Raw genomic sequence first — 27,520 nt, forward strand, 5'->3', positions numbered from 1 at the left:
AAACACTGATAGAGTATATGAACTCAAACAATAAAAGGCTGGAAAATCGAAGAAGCTTTAAACAGATACTCAGATTAGGTGATAAAACTGCAAAACTCAGAGGATGAAATGAAGAAAAGGCTGGCCGAATATGAGACAGCACAAGAAGAGATATATCAAAAAAAATATATAATTAGATGTCAGAGCATGTAGGGACAACCAGAGATTTTCTGTTGTACCTGAGAAGCTGGAAGGAACAGACTGTATTAATTTCATGAAAGCACAAATGAGCAACTGGACTGGTACTCCACAACAGGAATTGTTAATTGAAAGGACACATTGTGTGTATGCTCCAAATCTGGCTATGAGAAAACAAACTAGACCTTTAAGAGTAAAAATGCAATCTGACAAAACTGTGACAGAAGTACAGAGTACTAAAAGTGGGAGACAGCAGAGTGTTTGTGGAGAATGACTAATTGTACACCTGACAAAAGAGGAATACATTTATTCCATATTTAGGGAATGTCAAGAAGCAGGTGTGAGATTCAAACTGCTGTACCCAGCTATCTTCAGAATAGTTTTCCTTGGAGGAACAAAACAGTTTTTTTATGAAGTACATGCTAAGGAAGAAATAAGTTTGTCGAACAAAAAATGAGCTGTGAAACAAAAGGATATTCTGCTTCTTGTTCTTCAGGTAATAAAGACCACCGAGAGACTGTGCCAATGAAAGCTTTCCCAATGTTTCAAAAGAAATTGCTTGAGAGAAGGAAAAAAAGCGCATGAATTGACTAGAAGAACCGAGAGTGCACTGGAAATGAAGCAGAGATGGGGTTTTGGAGATGGAGATGAACAGGAATGGAACAAGAAAATTTGGAAATACTGGACTTTCTTGGGGTTTGTTAAACTTGTAGTGTACTCTAAAGCATATTCCCTACTTCATGTTATTAAAATTTGGAGACTAAAATCAGTAACTTGGAAAGTGACAAATGTGGGATTACAAGACAGAACAAGAAAATCTGGAAATGTTGGACTTTTTTGGACTTTGTTAAACTTGTAGGGGATTCAAAAGCGTATGCCCTACTTCGTCATTAATGTTCAGAAAAATACTCAGGAGAAAGTTAACTGTACATAAAACAATTTTTTTCTCAATATTAAGTGGTGCATGATTTTCTTTGCATGTTATAAAGTAAATTTTTTATCAGTTTTTCTTAAGTGTAATTGGGATACTAATGTAAATAGGTGCTCCTGTTTTTTTTCTTTTTGACTCTTTCTCCCTTCACTCCTTCTCCTTGTTCAGTTTTAAGAAATGTAAGCGCTGTAATGTAAAAACAATCTGGTTCAAAGAGCATGACAAAAGAAAAAAGTGCACTTTTTCTCATTTTTGCATAGGATAATGACTGGGTTAAGGCCATTAGCTTTATAAAATAATACATTTTAACAGAAAACAAGTAAATGTTAAATAATATTGAATATTTTAAGGATTTTATTCTAGTTTTTTATCTGGTTCTCATGTCACTAGCAGACAATCTGATAAAGAGAAATTACTTGGAGAATATGTTTTCTGAAAGCATTTAAGTGTTTTCCCAGCTGAGAGAGCTATAAAGATAAGACAAAACCAGACAACACTTAATAGAATCACAGGCTCTACCATGTGTCTTAGCATGGGTAATATTTCTTTCTGTTTATCTTGTCTGTGTGTGTGGCTGTCAGTTTGTAACTTTGGTTCCTATTAGGAAGGTAAAACTTCAGTATTTTAAGATGTACTTAGTTTTGTGTGTTAAGTTAGTAGGTTTAAGGGATTAGGGGTGTGTGTGTATTTTTGTTTGAGGGTTTTCAATAAAACTAATTTTCTGCAAGATGTGACATAGTCTCAAATGGAGATGACAAGTAATAATTGTATAAAAAGATTAACCTGCTAAACAGTGCATGTATGTAATACAAAAGCTGGAATTGGACATTTAAAAAAGCTGCTATACATAAAAGCTGGGAATAATCTCTCAAGAATATGATTATTTCTATGTCTTTAAATGTTAAAGGTCTCACAGATAAATACAAAAAAGAAAGAGTAGTAAACTATATTAAAAATGTAGAGTGCAAATAGCTATGCTACAGGAGACGCACTTGGAAAGAACTGATCGTGTACATTTGATAAAGAAAGGTTTACAGGATGGTTATTCAGCAGTATACTTGGGGCAAAAGAAAAGAGGAATACTTAACATTAAATGCAAGAGGAGCTGCGATAGTAATAGAGGCCAAAAATGACAATAATGGTATATATGTAGTACTAAGGGGCTACTGGCAAGGGAAGAGGATTACATTGGTATGCATTTATATTCCACTGAAAACTGCTATAATGGAGCTTAAGAAGACACTGGGAGAAATAATCAGCTTTTAGCAAGGAATATTTCTTACACATGGGGACTGGAATTTGATTTGCAGCAGTGAAGATATATCAGGAGCCCAGAAGGGAAAGTATAACAAAGGAGGATAGACTTTTGAAGAAATTTACGAAAATATTTGGCATGGAAGATGTAAATCCAGTACTAGGAGTTTAAAGTGAATTTATATATTCTTCCCCAAGATACAAGAACTGGGCTAGGCTAGAGAGAATTTACATTTCACAGGAACACATGCATTTAATTAAAGGTCTTGATATGGACCCAATAACTGATTCGGATCATGCACCAATAATAACTAAAATAAAAACACAAAGTAATAAAATAAAAATGAGACATTGGCGTTCCCACCTATCTGTTGAAAATGGTGAAATTTAAAGAATGGGTATTGGAAATTATTCAGGAGCTATTAGAGAAGATAGAAACCTCTGAAAATGTAGCTAGGGAGTGGGATAAAATTAAAGTGGAAATAAAAGAAAGGGATATATGGTTAAGTAACGAGAATTATTTAGAGGGATTGACAAATGTTAAAGTATTGCAAAATAGGAGTAATCTCACAGAACAAGAAGAGGCGCAACTGCAGAAAACTAAACAGAAAATAAGGGATTACCTCAGTAATATGCATGAGTTTAGAAAGATTGCAACTGTTTTTCGATAATAACTCTAGAACACAAAAACTTTGAGCACAGCGACTCAAACAGAAAGTAGAAGGGGCTGTCACCAAGCTTAGGGAGCCTATAACATGGAATACAACAAGGGAATCTTTAGAAATATTAGAGATATTTTGGAAATTCTATGAAAGTCTGTCTAAATCAGTGAAATGTGAGAATCAAGGAAAAGTATAAATGGGAATGTTTATGGAAAAATTAAATATGCCAAGGTTAGAGGTAGAGAAGGCTCAATTACCAACAGTAAGGATAGGATGAGGTGAAATAAAAATAGTAATGTATAGCCAATTTACAGGAAAGTCCCCAGGAATAGATGGTATTCCTGTGTGGAAGTTTGGAAAAACTGATAAAGATCTGGAAGGTTTTGTTAAACAGTATTTTAAGAGGAAGAGAAGTACCAACACCATAGAAGAAAGTGGTAGTAGCTGTAATATCTAAAGAGGGTAAAGCTCTCATCCAGGCCCATTTCAATACTAAAGCTTGATTATAAAGTGTTTATGTCTATACTGACTAAAAGAATGGCAAAAGTGATGCCAAATTGGAAATATATGGATTATTGTGGTTTTGTGGAGGGGAGGCAAACATTTGACAACATTAACATAACAATGGTGATCTGGAGGGAAGCATAATGTAAGAAAATACCATTGTTGGTGGGTCTTTATGCAGAGTAAGCTGGGATTTTATGAGCAGAGCAATGGAATCATTTTCATTCCCTGATAAAATTATAATAAATCTCTGCTTAAGCAGAGGAACCGGGCAGGGGTGTCCTCTGTCCCCTTTATTTGCATTATATTTAGAACCATTGGCAAAGAAAATAAGGGACTCAGAAATTCAAGGATATAATTGATATAGTAGTCAAGAAAAACTGGCTGTGTTTGCAGATGACATTATTTTATATCTGACCAAATTAGACAGGGACGTTACAGTGCTGTGGAACATATTGAGAGAGTTTCAAACTATTTCAGGATACAAAATGAATGAAGTTAAAACAGAAGCAATATCAGTAAATTATGTGCTTACATACAAATTGATTCAGCAATATCCGTACTTATGGGGACATGATAAAATTAAGTATTTAGGAGTATGGATTAAAAATGATACTGGTGTGGCAGCTTAAGGATATGTTGGAAGAGACTAAACAAAAGATAATACAAAAACTGAGGAAATGGAAGCTCTGTTATATGGATATCCATAGTAAGATACAAACAGTTAAAATATTTGTAGTCCCTTTAGTCTTATACACAGGTCATGCATATTTTTATCAACCTAAGGAGAAGTTGTGGATAGCAGTTAAAGAGCTGAAAGATTTTATCTGGGAGGGGAAAGACCGTAAGAGTCAAGTGGGATAAGATAGGGATTACCTAACTTGAATGGGTATTTCAGAGCAGCGCAGTTAAGGTTTCTATACATAGTACAAGCAGAAAACCATAATTCAAAGTGCAAAGAGATGATGATGATGAAAAGAGGGAAGCTCAAGTAACAGGGATTGACTGGGATTTTGGATACAGACCTTTAAGCAGAGCAACAATAATCATTCAGAATAGAATATTCATAAAGTAGCAGAAGGTCTTCTAAGAACTAAGCCAACACGAGAATGGAGAAAGGAGATTCTGCCAATAGGGATGACTGCAATTAGGGATACAAACAGTAGGCAAGAGGGTTGGGAATATATTGGAGAAAACTGGCAAAAGAACCAAGGTATTGGGAGCAAATAACTAGAGAGGGAAAGGTAATAGAGTGGGAAGACACCAAGAATTTTTCTGGACTGCAGGTTAGAAATTGCCTTCCATATGAAGGATTGATAGAGTACAGGCAAAGAGAAAGAAACAAGGGGGTCCTAAATGAAAGAACAACAGTGGTAGAGTTTGTAGTAGAATCTAGAACATAAATTGCCATAAAGAAAGGAGTAATTAGTACAGCATATAAAATATTGCTTGATAATTATAATCAATCAGAGGAGATTTGGAAGGATTGGGAAGAGAGATTGGATAAGCAATTCACAAAGAAACAATGAAGGCGGTATATGTGTATCTCCCAAATATGCAACAAAATCTAGAAGATTTAGAATCTTTGCCTAGAAGTGTTTACATAGGTATTTTTATGCCCCAAGCAGACTCCAAAGAATTTTTCCTCAGGTAGACAGCAAATGTTGAAGGTGTGATGGGAAAGAAAGAGGTAACTGGCAACATATTTTCTGGGAGTGTAATTAGTTGGCTGGTTTTAAAGATTCCATACAGACTGCTCTGTTGGGGATGTTGGGTGGGCAAATTGGAGCAACTAGTGAAGTGATTTTTTGAGCTATGATACAGAATCAGAATTGCCTAGACATAGTAAGGCCTTGCTGACTCTAATTATGATGGCTGTCAAAAAAGCAATTGCTAGAAAATGGAAGTAAGTCTAATTCAAATTTACTAGCAGTGGAGAAGATAGTAACTGAGATAAAACAACTAGAACTAGGGTCTGTAGAAAAGGGTAAGAGCAATACATAGGAAAAATGGGAAACATGGGACCAATACATTGAGGAGGAATGAAGCTTAAAAGAAGTCAGGATTTGAATGAGCTGTGTAGTGGTTAACTGAAAATGACTGGATATGTTAAAAATGATGTATAATCTTTGCAGCTGCATTTGTGTCGGCACGGTTTGTAAGATATTTGCAACTGAGATTATGTTGCTATGGCTTATTTTCATTTATATAAATGTAATATTGCCTGTGTCATACACTTTAATTTAATAAAGATGTTTCTTTAAAAAAAAGAAGAAATTAAATTTGTTATAAGCCCATTTTTCAACTTCCCAGGACCCTGGAGCAGAATAACAAATCAAGCACCTTCAGCAACAATTGCTCCTTTTATTCTTAAACCAATTCAGATGGTATGGAAATGAAGTGTTTGCAACTTATTTTGAATGGGCACAAATTTCATCTAGATTCTTAGCTAGATTATTGCTTATTCCCAACAACCCAGAGAATATGAATGAGACTGAACACAATAGCACCATGTACACATTGGATGAGGATATCATAAATGCATTCTATGATATTTTTCAACAACTACATTCCGGTTCTTCATCAAATGCAACACTTTATGGCATTTTTAATTATTTAAATTTAATGAAATTTCCCAACCTAAACAAATCGTATAAAGAAATGTTAGACAAACCTATTACCTTAGAAGAAATACAGTTTGTTGTCAACAATTTAAAATTAGATAAATCCAGAGGCCCTAAAGGATATAATGTTGAGTTTTATAAATGTTTTGAACCCAATTTAAGCAAAATCATGTATGTTCTTTTTAATTTCATTATTGAAAATGGCATTAGTGACTCCTACCTAAAGCAATCAAACTATGTTTTTACCAAAACCATATAAAAATCCAACAGATTCAGCTAACTATAAATTAGCAGTTCCTATTAATATGGATATTAACATTTTTGTGTCAGTGTGCTAAAAAACTTAAAAATATTATACCTTCATTTATATTTCAATTTCAGTCTTTTTTTTAAATAGGCAAATCAGAGATCAAACACTTGCTATGCATAGTCTATCTAACTTGCAAATAAAAACACAAATACTTTTGTCTTGTCTATCAAGACACCTAAAGCATTTAATAGAGTTAATACTAACTTTCACTTTACAGTCATGTAAAGATTTGTTTTTCCTAACTCAATTATATATCATAATCCTTCTAGATTAATGATAAAACAAGCAATTATCTGAGTCTATTTATATAAAAAATGGTGTTAGGCAAGGCTGTCCCCATCCCCATTATTACTCAAACTCTATATAAAGTCATTATTTCTTAAACTCATACATTTTTCTATAGTTATCCACCATGGTTAGGTTATAATATTCCCTACACAGCCTTTACATATGATTTAAATATGTATTTAAATTACCCTAACCCAGAAATTTCTAAAATTGAGACAATTTATGATTTTTCAATATTTTAAATACATTATTTTTCCTGTAAATCCTAATTTTAACTTTTTAGACCTAACCAAAGCAAAAAGTATCAAACTTAAACTATCGTTATTATTTGGGAATATCTTTTTTCCAAAACACAAACCTCATTTCACAGAATAATATTAAGAAATGCTGGTCTAAAATTCAAAATGATATCTCAAAATGGGCATCACTGAAGTTTTCTTTTCTTTCAATAATCACAGTTGTCAAAATGACTGTTTCCAAAATTACTATTTCATTTTATATCAATAATTGTGAACTTACTAAATAAATTCTTTAAAAATATAGAATTTAAACTAGCTAAATTCATCAGGAATGCCAAACGGACAAGAATTAAGTATATTAAGTTAACATTCACGAAATGCAGGGTATCGAGTGACACATGGTTGAAAAACTATTTTCAAAACGTCAGTGAATCGAACCAAAAGTGATAGTTTTTGAATGATTGAGTGACATGTTGCACTTGATCATTCCTGATTCGACATGCTGGGAGATCGCGGTTCAGTGGGAAACAGGGAATTAGCCCATTACCTCACTGTAGTGCAATCTGTGATTTGGTATATTTAATGTGCAGGGGTTGTGGCCATGCAGGGTAGCATAGCCCCCCTGCAAAATAGTAGCATTAACGTACCATTGATTGTAGATTGTAATGGTATGTAACTGTGCATAGCATGGGTGGCTGACTTCACCTCCTGCTATGTCAAATACATTGAAACATAGTTGTCAATGTATTCATTTTTGCCTTGGTTTACTTTTTGGCATTCCAGATTCAGCATTTTGGGTTGACCTTCTAAACAGTCAACCAAAGCTGATTCAGAATGCTGATAGTAAATCACCTAAACATTTAGGTAGTATGAATCTTCCTGACTTTAGGTTATACTATTTAATTATAATTGCCTCTATGTTATAGGAGATTATAAATGTTAAAATATTCTCAATGGTACCCTTGCTGGGTTCATATTTCGTGTAAAACTTTTAAAACATATATCAACTTTCTAGCACTTCCCTTCTTAAATCAAGAAGAAATAAAATGTTTTAAAATTCACCCCTTATTCTCTATCTGTATTAATTCTTTTCAAAACTTAATGGATTGCTTTAACTGAGAAGATTGTCCCCCTCCTGCTACAACCGACTGACAAAAACCCAAATTTAATATTGAATAGCCTGAAACCAAAGCACAGATTTTACTGGAGCACTTGATAACCAGTATTGCCTCCAGTGGCAAAGTTCTTCCTTTAATGGTAAAATAAAGTAAATCTGCACCAAGGTTCATCATTTCTCCCTGTAATATGGACTGTGAAAACTGATGCCTCGTACTGTGACAGGCATATGTTTGTATGTGTGTGTGTGTGTGTGTGTGTGTGTGTGTGTGTGTGTGTGTGTGTGTGTGTGTGTGGTACATATTTAGGATCTTCCTGTAGAAGGAAAAGGCCTTTACATCAGGATAAAAGAAATGAGAGCAGTGATGCTGGCTTTAAAGATATTCATGGTGAGTCTTCATCCACATAAGCAACATAGCAGAAGCTTCAACTTGGTGAAACAAACAATAAACAGCATTTCGGGGGTCAAGCTGCCTGCACCCCCATGTGGAGAGTTTAACAGACCCCTTTGTTGTCTATACTAACTCCACTGTTGGACAGCTGTGGTGAAAAAAGAAGAGTGCAATGTGAATCACTGCCAGTGCACAAATACAAAACACACTGGCAGTGATTTTTTATAAGAGAAGCAATTGAGGTCTTCAGAGCATAGGAAAAGAAATTGACAAGATTACATTTGCCCACTTAAGACCTAACCAGTGTAGGGAAACCTGAATTCACTACAGCTATAAATTCATGAGTAACTTTTGCAGTGACCCTGCAGCTGACTCTCAAGCTGCTCCCAGGGACCTCTCCTCATCCACCATATCTAGCATCCTGCAGTGCTTTTTCACCCTTGCTCAGGCCTAGTGAGGAGATCGAGACATCAGAGGCAAGAGCCATTCTGCTGCCAAAGATGATTTTTTTTTTATATGGGCATACATTCTCTTTCTCCTACTGTCCACATTTATCCTGTCTTAGAGAAAGGCTTGCAAAGAGCATTGCTGACATATTGTACCTGCCTTTGTGGTGACTCAGCCACAGCCCAACTTTCATAAAGACAATGACACTCACATGTCCCTGGCCTCCTTCAGGGATTGATTGTGAAGTGCACCCAAGTGTGTGCTTCACCTCCCAGGATGGGCACAGTCATCGTTCCCCACCTTTGCCATCAAACATCTGAGCCATTAATCAAACTCAGGATCACTAGCGTCAGTAGCAGACTCTGTCCTTCTATGCCACTGACATGGGTCATACTTCCATCAGCAAATAGAGTACATGCTGACACAAAATGTTGCCAGGGGTTGATATTTATTCTTAGTCATGCAAGTAGGTCTATAAAAAAATGTTACAGTGATTACATTCATAGTATTAAATGTAAAATAATTTGCTAGAACTATTTCAATTCTGTATTTTTAATTTTACATTATGGCCAGCTCTGTAGCATAGAAGGATAAAATCCTCACAATGACCCAGGCCACTCACCTTTTATTACAAGCTTAGGCAATTGCTGAAGCTGGTAGGGAATAAAAGGAATGAAGAGAAACTTGCACTCCTCTTTTGAGACCAGATAGTCAAGTTCATGTGTCTCGTGGTAGAGTCAGTGGCATTCGTGGTTGTACAGTGCTCACTGAGGTCTGCTCTGTAGCATTGCAGTGCCATACTCAATAAATGTCCTTCACAATAATGCATAGGGAAGTTGGAGTTTATAATCAAACCAGGCAGTCCATTTGCCAGAAGTAGTCATGATATCTGGTATCTGGTACCATGGTATATGGTATACAGAAAAATAAAAGGGGAGGAACATGGACACTTCTTTTCGAAAAACGCAAGTTGATCTGGCAGATGCATTTGAATCCAATGCACTGGCCCGGCCTTAATGAGTATGTCTCTGTTGCAAGTATTTTAAAATTAAAATCATTAGAGATGATTTTATAATTTTAAACAAAGGTGAAGTGAATAATTGAATGTGAAGAATGTTATGTTTTTAATAGATGGATTATATAAAGATTATACATAAATTAGAGGAAGGGATGTGTCAATAGAAAAGGTCGATCATGATTGGCTGAGTAAGGGTGTGTGTGTGTTTAGCTGATTGCAGATGTAAATTAGATTGGATATAAAAAGGTTTCTGTTATTATGATGGTTATCTGATTAAGTTACTTCATTTTGGAAATGAAAGCGCTTATGGTTTTAATAACATTAAGCAACATGTTTTTAACATAAAATAGATTGGGCTTCTTTTGAACTGCTTGAATGGCGTGGTCATTGCATTTTTGTTCATATCAAGTTTTGAGTTTGTGGAATTATGTAGCATTGCTTGGGAAATAGCATGTTCATATGAACAGCAGTTTTAAAATCTGAATTTTCAAAACCATGTCTGTTGTGTACATTCAGTTGGTGGAAACATATATACAAACATAGAGGATACTGTGATACTAAAACTGTTATTTTTCTTATCTTTTCAGTTCAAAAGAAAATGCGAAAAGAAGTAATGGTGTATGACTCTGTATACCGTGGACGAGAATTGCCTGGTTTCATTAACTACAAGACATTTGAGAGTATTGTAAAAGACCAGATAAAACATTTAGAGACTCCAGCGATTTCCACACTGAAAAATGTTAGCGGTATGAAGAAGTGGTACTTTAGTATGTAATAAGAGAACATTGCCAGTTTTTTGAATGTTTATGGATTCAGTCCTTGCACAAGGAAAAATGAGCAGCATTTTTTGCTTCGATATGCAGCAATAATTTCTTCCTCTGATTTCAGTGTACACCATATTACATCAGGAGTATAATTCTAAGAATGGATATTTGTGTTCTTTAAGGCAGTGTTTATGGGGTGTCATATTCTTAAAAAGATGATGGCACTGTTTAACCTTGCACTTGGTCTGAACACATGGATTCCAGCTCCGTGCTTTTTAAGAAGTTATGCAATTGATATTCCCTTTCATGGTAGAGGTTTGTTATCTGTGACTGCAGTGGAGCCTTTGGATTCTTTGTACTGGTTGACCCTGGATGCTGAGCTAGATTTGTATGCTTAATATTTTGGGATACCCATTGTGTAATTAGCCAGCTAGAACATTTCACAGAGACATTCATTTAAAGTAATTGGTTGCCTGCAATGTTGGTTTCTGGCATGACTACCTTGATCAATATACATGTTACAATGGGACATTACTTTGCTATTTAAATTGCATACTGAGGGGACCTCTTAAGTAAAAGAGCAACAGCAGCAGGAAACACTTTGTAACCTTTGCCACAACCTTATATTTTCATAATTTCTTGGTTCAGAATAACCATAGCAGTCAACTGCTAGCAGACTCTGACAGAAAAAAATAAAAAAATAAAAATAGTCTTGCATGTTTTTTTATTGTAAAGCAGTCCAACTCTTCTGGTGGTCACGTGATTAAATGTTTTAAATGATAGCTGTGTACAGAGGGGTGGGACGTTGACTGCAGCCACAGTGACTCAGGTTTGACTAACAACTCTGAATACGCCATCCACAATGGGTGGGAGGGAGCTTATGAAGTATTGGGTATACAAAGACTGCTCCCACAGAATACCTTTTCTGTTCTTCAATTCATAATTGTTTTCAGTGCTGACATTACCCTAAATATGAACCATGTGAGGAAATTAGACTGAAGGATGGTTGTAAGAACTAGCACTGGTCAGTTTCCGGCAAGTAGTATCATTTTTTTTAACCACCAAAATAAATCCAGTAGTGGTCTGACTTTTTAGTACAGCACAGAGCAGTGTGGCAAAGTAAGTAGATAGTTTTGCTGAGAAATTACCCTATAAGTAAGTAGTTTGCATGGGTTTATATTAGAACAGCGAAGAGGCGTTTAATCGAATGCCTCTTTGTCAACACATAAAGAGCGAACGCACTAAAGTGCTAACGCTCAAAACAGCGATTTCTTTCCCTGGGAAATAAATCGCTTGGCCTTCTTCGTGTGTTTGCCACTTTCCCCACTGTAGTGCGATCTCGGAGTTGGTATATTTAGTTGGGAAGGGTGTGGGGGTGAAGCCCCCCCACATTGTAATGTTTGAAAGTGTTTGTGTGTTAGTGCTACCGATTTCTTTCCCAGGGAAAGAAATCAGTGTTCTGATCATTGCCCTTTAGTGCATTTGCTGTTTGTCTCGACGAAGAGGCGTTTGATTAAACGCCTCTTTGGTGTTATGATATAGACCCGTTTGCATAATGGTTAAGGTGTTTACCTTACAGACACAAGATGCAAGGTTTGATTCTCAAATGTGGGGAATTGGCTAGGCTTAAAATGGTCCAGAAGGACAGATAGCCTATTACTAACCTATGAACATAAGAACTTATGATAGATGCCAGCTGCTTTCATTTCTAGCAGTCTACACAGAATATACTTGTGTTGGTGAACTCCAGTAATATGAATACAGTAGTACTACATTTGGGTAACTGGGAGGTAGGCAGAGCTCTCTGTTTCCTGAGCTTGCATTTTTGCTCCCATCTCTTTCACTCACCTCATCAAAAGGCATTAACAAACAGAATTATGGTGTTAAAGCACAAATGATGGACATTCCTGTTAACTCTGGCACGCGTTTACTAGGCTTTCTTAAGGGAGAAAAGCACATACTCATTGGAGAAGACATTTCTTCAGCAGTGTTTCAGTATTCTAGAAATGTTACTCTCACCAAAATGCTATTCTTTCGTAAGCAGCAGCAACAGAGGAAATATGGGGTCTGGTTTAAAAGCCTCTGGAAAGAGTTGGAGCAAAAGGTTTCACTATCTTTTAAATTACAACAGTCACCATACCACAAGAATACATGAGAGTTTGAAGATAAAAAGGGTGTTAAGATTTAGAGAACCATCATCAGACAAATGGGTACTAGTAGTCATGAAAACTAATGTACAACAGTTTGCCACTATACCAGTTCATCATTCTGTAGCAGACACTTTAGGGCAATGAGTTACATTAGCCAGTGGAGGTGTAAAAAAAAAAAAATGCGCGTGTGTGTGTGTGTGTTCATACACACATACATGAATAGTTCATTTAGTACTAAGACAGAGGAAAAGACTTTATTAAATTTTCATCATCATCACAAATTCTTTATTTATGGGCAGCCGCAGTTGCGCAGCGGTTAGTGTTGTTGCCTCACAGCAAGAGGTTCTGCACGCTCTGCTGGGGTGCCTTCTGTGCGGAGTCTACATATACTCCGTGTGGTCACGTGGGTTTTCTCCGGGTGCTCCGGTTTCCTCCCACATTCTAAAGACATGCAGTAGGTGGATTAGAGTTCTCAAATTGGCCCTAGGTGTGAGTGTGTGCATGTGTGTGCGCTTTCTGTGAAGGATGGGTGCCGGTCTGGCAACTCAACACCATAAAACCTCCACTGCCAATTGTTCTATGGACCAGTGATCCGCTGTGGTGACCCCAAATGGGAGAAGTCGAAAGATGATAAAAAAAAAAAATCACAAATTGTATATTCATCATCATACACAAAAAAGATAGTAGAGCTCTACTATAGATCTAAAACCTGTGTATTGATACATCTTGAGAAAAAAATGACATATGTTTACTCTCTATAGTTTTTTACTTTTGGTTAACAAAATTGATGGATGGTTGTTGTAGTCATCAAAGATACCTGCTTGTATATTGCTGCAAAGTAAAATTACATCAGAGGTGCTCAGCACCTTGTTCACCATGCTCTTTATGGTGGCCTGGCTTCAGTTTACAGAACAGCCACCAGATGTTTTGTTACTTAAGAACTTTATCAGTACCATTATAGTCCTACTATGTTGTTGCTGTCATGTTAGGAGTGCTGGTTAAATAAGACACGGATACAGAAGATGCAGTCTAACCCATAAGGCACAATTCCTGAGAACTCTCCAAATAGACAGTGAAGCTCATGAAGACTGTGAAGCTCATGATATGCAAATCACTGTAGCCAGCTCATTAGCATTAATGATTACATGTAGTATCTCTCTGTTTTTCTCTCTCTCTCTCTAGATATATATATATATATATATATATATATATATATATATATATATACACACACACACATATATAAACACACACTTATTTGCAGTATATACAATATCTCTCTTTCTCTGTGTATATACGTACACACACGCGCATTTATATATATATATATATATATATATATATATATATATATATATATATGTATATATATATATATATATATATATATATATTTATATATATACACACACACACACACACACACACACACACACACACACACACACACACACACGTGTGTGTATATATGTTAGAATATAAAATACGCCAGCTATTATGTTACATTGATGCATGCATTGTGTTGCACTAATCATTGTAAATTAAGCTTAACACTTTACTAAGCATTTCGTGGTCTAATTACATCAAATATGAAATTTTTTAAATATTCAAAAATACATTGTTAATATACTTTTCAGTCTTCAGAATGTATTTTAACTCTTAGCAGTCCATGTATGTATCTGACTTCTACTGTATCCGGAGAATTTAACAAGTTAATTTAAACTTCGATGTCTGGCATTTTAGAATAGTTTTTTTTTGTACAACAGCTTCATTTATAGACACAACACTGGTGTTACTTCAACAGTGACAATCACCTTGAGCTCATGTTCACAGCACCATGTGGCTATCTTTACTGCATGATAGTCTACACTATTTTAGTAGTTCTGTATTCTTACCCTTTACACTGAAGTTACTGTCAACAAAGCTTTATTTCTTTATATTCTCACTCCCACACAAATCTTGTGCATTCCAAACTTGTATTTTGCAGATTGTCAGTCATGAAAACTTCAGGTACGTGTTGTCTTAAGAATACAGTTTTAATGCCTTTTGTTGCACTTTCACGTGTGTCTGTTACTGTGATTATTTCAGATAACCTGAAATAATAAACCAGATAAGAGATGTATGATTCTTTGAAATGGAAAAAATCCATATGCACTCATCTCTAACGAACAGTCTAGAAATGAGTATGTTTTCATGTCTTCCTTTACATTCTAATTGTAACATGCCTTGCAGATAGTACAGATTTGTACGACTTGTTCTAAGTCAACATTCCTGGCCAATACATTGCTCACTCTTTACAGATTACCGCTCCCGTATGTGATTCATGTATCCACTCAAATATTTGTTTTCTCAGTTGCTAAGGACTGTTGTCTTTGACAGCTCCGAGTAGTAACTCATAGTCATGACTTAATATTCTTCAGAGAAAAACAAGACTGAATTTCTATCCTCACTGATGATTTTAGTTCATGTCTGCCTCTCACTGTATCATCTTTCAGTAACTGCATTCCTATGTCTGTATCAGTTCAGTAAATGTTCTTCATATTGATCACTGCTGCAGTAGCCTAAGCTATATCAGTTATATTCTATGTAATATATAGCAGCCAGCTAGCTTCCAAAGCTTCAAGGCATCTTCCATGCACCCAAATCATTAGTCACTTAAAAGTGAGCTGACTAAAAGGTTCTGGTATACCAAGCCCTTCAGAGCTTTTCTGCTGCCAGAGAGTGTGCTCCACTGCACGTTTTCGAGGATCAGCTGTGGACTTTTGTTCTATTGCCAAGCAGACTTAAGCTAAGAGTGCATCTTTTTATTGACTGTCATGGGACTTTTCTGTACTTTTAAACTGGAGTATACTTTTGTTTCTGACAGTTTAAATGTTATTTTAAACATTCTAAAATAGTTTTTTTTTTCCTGTGGAGAAATTGTGTTTAAATTACTTTTCGTGGTTGATAAAGTGTATTACAGTGCTTTTTACTGTTTTACCAAACTTATCAACTGCTTTACCATCCATCCCTGTCTGAAGGGGAATGATTAGAGTTAAGAAAATGCTTGGCAGCAGTTGGATTACCTAAAACTTAAAAATTTTGCAGGCTTGTGCAGCTTAGTCTCCCTGGAAAAGAAGTACCATGTTTAGCTTGGCCATGGAACAAATTACAAGACCCACAGTTGGTCCTTTTTCCAGCCACAAAAAGAAAACATTAACTAAACAGTCTTTGCCACAACAGCAGGCTAGCAATTTGTGTCAGCTGCAGATGAGTGACTTTGCTGAGGTCAAAGCTGGTTTCTCAGACCATTCATCTTTTTCCCTGATTGCTCTGCTGTTGTCTATACAACCACTGGCCATGTGGCTTTTAAGGTCCCCTCTTTGGGCAAGGGAGAGCCACTCTTGTCGGTCTTGTGAGAAGGGACAGGAAGGAAGAACCTCCTTAGCCAGAATGTTATGCCCATTTCTGGGGAAGCTGCTGCTGGTTTTAATGATCCTATTTGCCCCAACATTTCTGTCAAAAAGAAACCGAAAACTAAACATTTACATTCTCAGGGATTCCTCTTTTCCTGAATATATTAAAAAAACTGAGTGTGTAGTGGAATGGGAAGAGACAGATACAGGCTTATCTCCTCAGATATATGATTTAGACTCTGAAGGTAGTATGGTGTCTGAATGTCCCTCTGAGGGATTCTTTCTCTCAAACTATTTCTAGAATGTACTGTGTTTTTAGTGGGAGAACACTAAATATTTTCTGAGGGACTATGAGTTGTTACAGCTGGAATGCCCAGAACCTCCACCCATCCTCCCAGTGCTGTCAACATTGGAGGAACTGTTTGCTACAGCTCGTGGTTTCCCTGTCAGTCTGCCTGTAGCACCTAAGAAAGTTGATAAAATGTACAAAGTTACTCATTCTTTCAAAATTTTATACACTCATACCAGACCTGACCCAACTGCTACAGTTTTAGGTAATCCAACTGCTGCCAAGCATTTTCTTAACTCTAATCATTCCCCTTCAGACATGGATGGATGGTAAAACAGTTGATAAGTTTGGAGAAAATGTTTATGCTTTTGCAGTTTTAAATTTTAGAGCTTTGAATTGCCAAGCTCATATGTTAAAGTTCATTCTGATTGATTGTGAATGTATGAGGGATGTTTTATCTACAGTACCCTCCTGTGAGGAGGAATCTTCTTTGTGTGGTTTAGTTTCCTCCACTTCCTAGGCCAGTACGTATTGTTTAATGGGTGCATATGACTGTGGATATTGCATGCTGGGTTGTTGCCACTGATAGTGTGTTGAGGAGGTTTGCTGGCAGCATTTTCAGAACTTTCCAGAAGATGTAAAAATGAGATTTGGCTAGAGATTTAGTTTATGGACCTTCTCCTGCAGAGGTTATCAAAATGTGACAAGGAAGGTGAGATGATATAGGAAATCTTTCAGATTTTTCATCCCTCCTTCTCCAAGTTTTCCAAGGGATTTTCTGCTCTCTAGTCCAGCATTTGGCAAGAAACAAAATAAACCATCTCAGCAAAATGCTGATAGGCAGGCATTAAAAAAAACAATGACAGGGAGCCCCCCTCCCAGAAAAAGCTGGAACCCCTTAAAATAAAGGACAGTCAAATGAGGCAGAATGACAGAATACCTATATTAATGGACCTTATTACCTCCCTCCCATCCTGGTAGTCCTTTATCTCTTTTAGAAATTCTGACTCTCCATGTCTCTCTTTGGCGACAAATTATTTCAGACAAATGTGTTTTGAGGTTGTTTCTGCAAAGTTACAGATGGCAATGGGAAGAAATTCCTCGTTTCCAGGGAATTATTCCACATCCACCAAACCAAACCCCTCTGTTTCCTCCTGTCTTGCAATCCATGCTGTCTCAAGGGGTAATAGCAAGAGTTCCTAATTCCCAGCTGGGAAAAGGTTTTTATTCAATAATAATCTTGGTGTCAAAGAAAGAAAATACCCAGAGGCTAGCTCTCTGAATCACCTCTTACCCCAAGAAGACTACAGTTTGTTACAGACAATACCACCGTGATGTGGTACATAAGTAAGGGGAAACCAGATCTTAGCCCCTTTGCAAGTTGGCATAGGATATAGCTTTACAGCACAGTCCCACTCAACAGGCATCAACAGAGCAACATTGTGTGACAGACAAGCTGAGCAAGACAAAAGCAGAGCCTCTTGAATGGAAACTAGATCTGCGGTTTTCCAAGAGTTGATCCATCTATGGGGGGTTTCTGAAGTAGACCTTTTTTCCTGCTGTTTTTTACTTCTCCAGGACTCCATGCAGGACGGCCTGAAAGATAGATGCATTTTCTTCTTTTCCATTTGACAGGAGTTTTCCTGTATGCTTTTCTACCCATTCCACTGATACCCTTGCTACGTCTGAAGTTTCAGAAGACATCCCACAAGGTCAGTGTAGTGACATTCTTCTGGCCCAGGCAACAGTGTGTCTCACCTGTTTTGGAATTGACCAGGGGCAGTTACCACAAGCTATGTCACAGACTAGATCTACTCACAAGAACAGGGGTTTTGGTATAGCACAACCCAAAACAACTGCAACTAACTGCCTTGATAATAGGGTCTTAATAACTTTTAGGCACCGATTTACTAAGATCATGTAGCAGGTATTAATGGAAGCAAGAAAGCATGCTGTTCAAAAATCTGATATAAGCAAATGGAAAAGGATTTCTAGATGGTGCCAATGACATAGCCAGTACCCATTCAGGGGTATTGTTTGTCTGGTTTTACAATATTTGTGTGAGTTACTTTTCTGTGGCCTGCCTTACTCTTCTGTCAAGGTTCAATTGTCTGCCATTTCAGCATGTATGCCAATGGGACCCCACTTTCAAGGCATTCTCATGTCAAAATGTTTTTGAAATCGGTGTTGCATAAGAGACTTCCAGGAAAATTGCTGACTCTTCCTTGGGATCTTAATTTTGTGTTAGACAAGCTAACGCTTGTTCCATTTGAACCAGCCCATCTGGCTGACTTGAGGTTCTTAACATGGGAAACAGTTTTGCTGACTCTTCCTGCAGAGGTCAGAGCAATGTCTTAGTTACAAGCTTTTGCAGTCAGTCAACCTTATCTCACTTCCCACAGAGACAGTTTTTTTTTTTTGAGAGCTAGTCCTTCTTTTATGCCTAACGTCGTATCCAAGTTTACTTTGAGCCAAATTATCCATCTCCCTGTGTTCATCCCAGAACCCAAAAATGAGGGAGAAAGGATAATTCATACCTTAGATGTCCACAGATAATTCCGGTACTATATTGAGAGAACAAAGTCTTTCAAAACCTTTGTCAGTTGTTCATTCCTTGTGAAGGTAAGAAGGGGCACCCTTTGTCAAAGCAGATTGTTTCCAAATGGTTATCTCAGACTATTACATATTGTTATTCCCACTAAAACAAAATTATTCCGGGCAAGGGCAAGACACTCTCTACCAGGGTCTTGGCTTCATCTGTGGCTTTTTTGGGAAGGTTTAGACTCTTGAAGTATTACAGAAATAGCAATTTGGTCCTCTCTACATATTTTTACAAAGCATTACAAGCTAGATTCCTTCTCCAGGTCTAGGTTAGGCTTTTTTCTTACCTTTCTCCAGGGGCTCCTGGACCTTTCTCCTTCCACCAGTGTAGCTTTAGGCTAATGCAAGAATGATTAACTTGAACACAGTACAGCTGTGTAAGTAAACTTACTATGACTTATAGATGTTTGAATGATCACTGCTGCAGTAGCCACTCCTTCCCTCCATATCCCTTGTTTTAGCCACTCCCTCCCTCTATCTTCCTTGTTTTAGCCACTCCCTCCCTCTATCTCCATGGTATTTTTTTATTTTTGTGCTTTTTATGCCACAGTGTTGACATTTTGTTATTGTAACTAGCAATGTCCTTTCAGAGCATAGCCTCCCTCTGTCAGTTGACATGAAATCTCTGAAGGGCTTGGTGTTTAAACCTGTCTTTTAGTCAGCTAAGCTCAAACTGTCTAATGGTTTGAGCATGCAGAGTGTGCCCTGAAGCTTTGGAAGTTGTGTGTGTCGTATCCTATGCAAGGTATAATCCATATAGCTTTGGTTGCTGCAGCAGTGAACACCTACTGATATAGTTAGTTTACTTACACTGCTGTACTATCTCTGCATTTCTTTTACATATTATTTTAGTAATTGTGGTATTACCCAGAGAATATTGTTTTCTAAGAATTCTTCATGGTGCTGCATTGAATACACCCTATTCAACATAATTTATGTATCTAGTTCCTTAACAGGTCTGTGCTGCACATTCATCTTAGTCTGTAAATTAAATACCTTCTTCAGTCTCTGAGGTGCCTTGTGCAAATGCTTTCTGACTCTGCCATGCAAAGGTTTGTGGAGAGTTACTTTTTCACACCTATACACTTTTTCTATTAGTCTGTTTTCTAACTGGTTATATCTGTTTTGTACTTTTGTAAATGCTGTTAACCCATAGTCAACTTAACTATTCTGTTGAAGGATCATAGCTCCTATGTCATTCTGACAGGCAGCTACTTGCAGCACAACTGGCTTATTCACATCATAGTACTTTTAACACTGATGCATTTATGCCTAATTTCCTGACAATTTCAATACTCTTTACTGATTTATAGCTGCATTCTCAGATGACATCTTGTCCTGACAGTTTTCTAGAGACATTGTTGTTTCAGACATGTTTCGTACAAATTTACAGGATGCTGTTACATTCCTAGAAATACCAATACTACCTGCTTGCCATCTGTCTTTACATTTGTGCAACTGCTCTGTTTTTTTTCTCTGTCAGGCTGTAGCTGCTATGCTGTTAGAATACGATTCATGTATTTACTCTTTTTATTGTATTTACTCTTACCTAACTTCAAATTATACTGTCATAATTTATTTAGAGCTGTGTCAATCTCTTGCCATGTTTTTCTTGCGTCTGACAGGTTTTTGGCTTTGCTGTCAATAAGACTTTATACCACACTAATAAATCCTTAAGTACATTTGCAATACATTCGAAAGCTTCATTTATCTATACAACAAACAGTTGGAAACCTCTGGTGCTAATGAAATACTAAATAGATGTCTAAAAAAGTTTACATCTTCTTTACGAAATATTAAATGTTCACATTTTGGAGTTTTTGAGATTTTATCCTCCAGCTTTATCTGCCAGAAACCATGGCTTATATCAAGTATTAAAATAGACTTCTCACTTGGCATTGTTGAAGCCAATTCATCTATAAGCAATGGAAATAGTGTGTTTTAATGACTTTATTTAGATGTTGAAGATCAATACAAATGTACATCTAGTCTTTCTTTGCAACAGTAATGATAGCATTTACTTCTGTTAGCTGTTATTTCTTTTTAATGAGATTTAAGCTTTCCACTCGCATCAAATCCTTCTGTTGATAGCACTTAGTACTTTTTTTGGAACATGCATCACTGGCAAAACATCAGGGTTTGTTTACACATGGTATTCTCTTGACAAACGTCTTAAGCATGTAAATAGATCAGCATTATCATGAAGGACCTTACTGCTGAGGTTCTGCACAGTATTCAGGATGCATCTATGTTTGTACAACTGTTGCTTTGCACTTCCACTCTGTGATTTTGTTTTGCTGTTCCTGAAATGGTCAGGAAATTAGGCATAAATGCACTTCTTTTAGTGCTATGATTTGAAACAAGATATTGTATTACTTAATTTTATGTTTTTGTTAGTAATTGTTGACTCAGCAGCTCTGTCTGGTGTACTTAATACACTAATGTTGTGTATACATCACTTTTTTCTGTGTCTTTAGCTGAGATGGTTCAAAAGTATCCAGTGTTGCACTCTGCACATTTGCCCACTTTAAATTTCATATTTAGTTTATTCTCAGCATATTTTGCTAATTCTAACCAGCAGTATTGCCTGTGTGCTTTTCATATGTTGTCAAACTTCACTGTTTCAGCTGTTTTCACTACTGTAGTACCAACAAGTGAAATTTTTGTTTTGCATTTTTGTTTACCTTTGAACATTTTTGCACGTCTTTATAAGAATAGTTCTTTCTAGTATTGATTTTGCAAAAATGATTAAATGTAAGACACACTTCTTCCATATGTATGGCCATACATAGTATGCAAGGCTTACATTTCAACTATGTAATATTTTCTGTGTGCTTCATCTCCATTACTAAAGTACATTTTCAGTTAATTTCTGATTATTGAATATTTATTTGACTTGCGTTTTTCTTGCATGCATTTTCTGAATTAATTTACCTGTGTACCTATAATTTCAATTGATCTGCATATATTTACAGCTTTTGATAAGGCCATATCTGCATCTCTAATAGCCTACCCTTTATTCCATAACTCTTATACCACAGACTATTGTCTTATTAAAGAACCTTGCAGCTTACCAAATTCCGGGTCCTTGGTTGAATTCTTCAGTTCAGTAACATAAGCATTTATTGTCTCTGTAGGATGCCATGGTCTTGTACAGAATAGCTGGAGAATGAACAGTAAAATGTCCTGATCTTTTCACCATCTCTCCTTGTCCTAAGGTATCAGTTATCACCTGCTATTCCTCTAATAGCCTGAATCTCTTCTTACTAGCCACTTGACTTTCTTCCACACTCTCCAACTCCCAGATCTACCAGACTTACCTGCTGAATTTCTCGTACTTCACTGATTGTCTTCCTTGACAGACTACTCTCTTGTCTCTACCTGCTCCGTTCACCTTTCGGGCTCACTCCGCTCCCCTACCCTGCCCCCAAATTCCACCTGCCCCCAGTGCTCCTACATTTATTCCCCTAGAGGACACACCCCGCTATACCTACTCATATCATACAAAACACATCCTTAACACTCCCAACCCCCTTTTTTCACAACCCACCCACTTATACCTACCTCTCATCCCTCCTTGCTCTAATACCCAACCTGCTACCATATCTCTTAAGTGCTTATATTACCTACCTCCCACTTCTCTCTCACCTCACCATCCTTTAAAATGTCTGTGTCAATTATCCCCCACAAATTACATTAAATAATTTTGGTCTTTTTACTACCTCCTCTAGCCACCACCTATCTCTTTACCTCCTATGAATATTCACTCCACTATACCATTCCCTTCCCATCCAAACACACCTCAACACCAACGATACCTTTCTCTCGAAACTTCCTAAACCTCATTTTCAAACCCAGCTACCTACTAGCTAAATATCACAGATTAGCACACATTAAGTTCACTAACCTAAAAACTAGAAAATTATTTGACTCTTATTGTAAATTACAACGGCCTAAACCATTAACACTCCCCCACTCACTATTAGATGGGGACATTCATCCCAACCCTGGCCTTAACTATCCCCTTACCACTGCAAACATCAACCAAGACAAAACTACGACCCTATCACCTACCAAACCTGCCAACTCACTCTCAATAGCCCATCTTACGTAGTATTTGCAATAAAATTGCTCAAGTTCACGCCCTCCTACAGGCTCACCTATTTGATATCCTATGTTTATCAGAAACATGGCTGAAACCTACCATTAAAGACAATGATGTCACCCCACCTGGTTACAATATCATTAGACTTGACCGTACTTCCAAAAAGGGAGGGGGAGTAGCAATCCTCTATAAAACAGAGTTTCAAGTCAGCACTGTAAATCTTAACTTACCTTTGGACAATAGTGCAGAAATAATTATCTCCAAACTTCAGGTCAACACATGTAAAGCCATAAACATCATCTGTGTTTATCTTCCCCCAGGAAATAACAGTAATACACTTGAGTGCATCCTTAATTGGCTTTCTATTAATCTCCCACAAGAAACCATAGTCCTTGGGGACTTTAATATAGATTGGAATTCCTGTACTAATATTAACCCCACCACCCATATCAACCTTTATGGCTTCTCACAACTTATAAACTGCCCTACCAGAACCAATAGACTCAATAACAAAGAAAGTACCTTGGATTGGATACTTGCTAATACTCATCATCAAACCTACATAACAGGAACCCTTCCAGATGACCTAAGTGACCACTCACTAACGTATATTATCAGACAAAAAACCAACATAATATTCCCTAACACTGTCAGAACAATACGCTCTAAAAAGCAATTTAACCCAGAACTTTTCCAAACAGAACTGAAACAATGTAATTGGACACCATTGAAAACTCTCCCTCTAAATGAAGCAGTGGAATACTTTAATTCCACTTTCTTAGCCACCCTGGACCACCACGCACCAACTCGCTCTATTAAAATCAAAGCTAAACCAGCCCCTTGGCTCACTAACAATACTAAACAAAAAATCCTACTTAGAAATAAATCCTGGGCAAAATGGCCCATTACTAAGAATCAGACAGACCACCAAACCTTTAGAGAACATAGAAACAGTACAAAAAATGCCATTCTACTAGATAAAAATAATTTTTACCACCAATTACAACAAACCTCTCTCAAGGATCCTAAAAAAGTTTGGACTAGTATTAACAATCTTCTTAACCCAGGCCAATCGATCACACCAAACCCACAAGGCTCAAACCCAGAGAATCCCACACAAACAGCAAATGCCTTTAACTCTTTCTTCACAGATACCATCCAAACTCTAGCTAGCCACCTATCTCCTGATACATCTAACCTGCCCACTTCTTCTACAAATCCACACCCCCTATTTCACCTACAACCAGTGTCTACTTCCTACATTTTCTCCCTTCTCCAAAAGTTAAAACCTACCACCCCCTCAGCTGACAAACTCCCAGCAGAATTCTTACAAAAAGGAGCTAAAGCCACTGCCTATCCCATTTCCATTCTGATAAATAGATCCATAAGTGAAGGAACTGTCCCAGCTATCTGGAAAATTTTGCATATCATCCCGCTACATAAAGGGGGGAATTCCAATTACTTTTCCAACTTTCGCCCCATAGCTTTACTATCCCCTATTGCAAAAATTATGGAAAAATGCATCCATAAACAAATACTCAACCACCTTCTCCAGAACAACCTACTTGCTAACTGTCAACATGGCTTCAGACCTTTCCATAGTACCACCACTGCCCTGCTATCATTCACAAACTGCATCAACAATAACCGCAACAAAAATTTTCTTTCATCTGCAGTCTTCATTGACTTATCCAAAGCTTTTGACATGGTTAACCACCAATTACTTCTTCATACACTAAATTCTCTTTCACTTGATCCTCTATCTATGAACTGGTTTACATATTACCTGGAAAACCGTCAGCAGGCTGTACTTTGACAAAATAAACTATCTAATCACCTTCCTATCTACCTCGGTGTCCCACAGGGCTCCATATTAGGCCCACTCTTATTTTCCATCTTCATTAATGACCTGCAAACAGGCTATTCCATACTCTACCTGCATTCAATATGCAGATGACTCTACCGTAATCTGCTCAGCCACTTCTCAAACTGAACTTCAGACTCTTACCCAAAAAGCGTTCAACACTGTAGAACAATGGTTCTCACACCGCTGCCTCCTTCAAAACCCCCAAAAAAAACTAAACTTCTACTCTTCACACCAACCCGAAAGTCCTCCTCTTTACATTTCAATCTTACTTCTAACAACGGTACTCTTATCTCTCCTGACCCGACCACTAAACTGTTAGGAATAACAATAGACAACAATCTAAACTTTGATACTTACATAAACACCACAATAAAATTAATTAACAAAAAACTGGGATCCCTTTACAGAATTAAACCCTATCTTGGAATAACAATAGACAACAATCTAAACTTTGATACTCACATAAACACCACAATAAAATTAATTAACAAAAAACTGGGATCCCTTTACAGAATTAAACCCTATCTTACACCAGGAGCCAGGACAGCTTTAGCCAGAACTCCCCTAATATCCACTCTGTTTTACGCCTTTCCCTTATATACCAATCTCTCTAAAAACAACCTCAGTAAACTAGCAACATCCTATAATAATATTGCTAGATTTGCCAAAGACTCTCCTTTCAGAACCCATCACTGTTCAAATCTAAAACAATTAAACGGGCTTGAATTTCTTAACCAGCTTTAATTTCACCAGCTCACAATAGCCCATAAGACCCTGTATCAACCTAGCAATACTCCAATACTCTGTAGCCTCATTACACCTTATAATAATCTCAAAACTCTACGCTCCTCAAACAAACTGCTGATCAATACTACTAAACCTAACAACTCAGCAGGTGACTCCTTGTTCTCTAACTCTGTTGGAAAACTATGGAATAAACTACCCTCTGAAATCACATCTCAGACTTCTCTCTCACTTTTTAAAAGGAATCTAAAACTATATCTCAATAATCACTGGCTATGCTCCTGTACTAACCCTGACTAAATCTTCTCCTATTCACTTATCTCACCCCACATCCTTTAGTAACTTCCTTCCATGTATCAATAAACTATAGTATTGCATATAGCATATTTGTATATATGTATATTGTACCTTCTCACAAAATCACTATGAGTATTCTAATTTGTACTACTTGTGTATATAAAAAAAAAAAAAAAAAAAAAATTTTTTGCTATAATTCTGTTCTTTCAATATCTGTATTACTTTTAACTTTGTATTAACTCTGTATGATTTCTTGGAGCTTTTCTCCCCGGGCCTCTACTGAAAATGGACATGTCTCCAGCTAGACTAGCCCGGTCAACAAATGTAAAATAATAAAACAGTAAAATGTCTTTGCATTCACTGCTGCAGTATTGTTAACGTAAGGGATTCCCTGCTGTGGAAACTCAAACATCCAGCCAATCTCCCAAAGACTACTTGTTGCCTTTTTAAAAGGTACGCCGAATGTCACCCAAACAGTCCTAGCGTAGGGTGTAAAGGTGACGTTCAGACCTACCATAATCAGAATTTCTTTTCCACCAGTTCCGGACTTATGATTTCACTGTTGGTCTGTTTTCCTGCATCTGTTTCGGCCAGTTGAATGCATTTTCATTCTCCAGTGACTAACTATACTTGCTTGCTGACTTCTTTGCAGTTGCAGGTAAGTGACATATTGGGGATTTTGTTTTCTGCTGTTTTTTTTGTGCTCCTTGAAGTTAATGTCATCCAGGAAGGGTAAATGCAAGTGTGGGAGACAGATTCATGACCATACGTCTTGTTCTATTTGCCAGGCATTTGTTCAGAAAATGCTTCACAGTAGACTTTCTTCCCTTTCCTTGTATCTTGAGAACCAGTGTCTTAAGCTTCTAGCTAAAGATACAATGGAAGGAATCTCCTGCCCTGATGGTCAGACATTAGGGAAGATGAAGGTGAAAGAGGAATGACCGAAATCTTCCACTGTCCATCTGCCAGGTATTTCTCCTGAGGATGTTACAAACCCGGATGCTCACCCAGCTGTGTTGTTGGATTTCTCTGCCACAACTGTGTCAGAGACTGGTGAGGGTCCAGCTGGCAGCACATCCAAAGAAGCTTTGCAGGTGTCCATCTCAATGTTCAGGGGGAACCACGGTTGATTTTTTTCTGAGGAGCCTAGGGGAGACCCTCAGTCTTTAGTTGGGGAAAAAGTTCCTACTACGGTTCTCAACTGCTGTCCTGGGTCTGAGCCTTCTCAGTTTTTGTGGAGAGGACATTCCATTAAAAAAAGAAAAAAAGTTAGGGATCCACAAAGTGAGCGAAAGGCCTTCACTCGGGCTGTTTACTGCTTTAATGTCCTTAAAGCCTTCTCAGGG

General features: G+C 37.1%; 1 protein-coding gene across 1 annotated transcript in view; it reads left to right on the forward strand.

Moving 5' to 3' along the window:
* The window catches only part of LOC122803382 (interferon-induced GTP-binding protein Mx3-like), a 1,250,224-nt gene that overhangs the window by 932,386 nt on the left and 290,318 nt on the right, over positions 1–27,520 (forward strand). The window contains exon 14 of the mRNA XM_044072962.1: positions 10,550–10,708. Coding sequence (XP_043928897.1) covers positions 10,550–10,708 — 159 coding nt within the window. The remainder of the gene's footprint in view (positions 1–10,549; positions 10,709–27,520) is intronic.

The sequence above is a fragment of the Protopterus annectens genome, chromosome 5.part1 (genome assembly GCF_019279795.1).
Source record: "Protopterus annectens isolate FY-2018-M chromosome 5.part1, PAN1.0, whole genome shotgun sequence".
NCBI classification, from domain to species: domain Eukaryota; kingdom Metazoa; phylum Chordata; order Ceratodontiformes; family Protopteridae; genus Protopterus; species Protopterus annectens.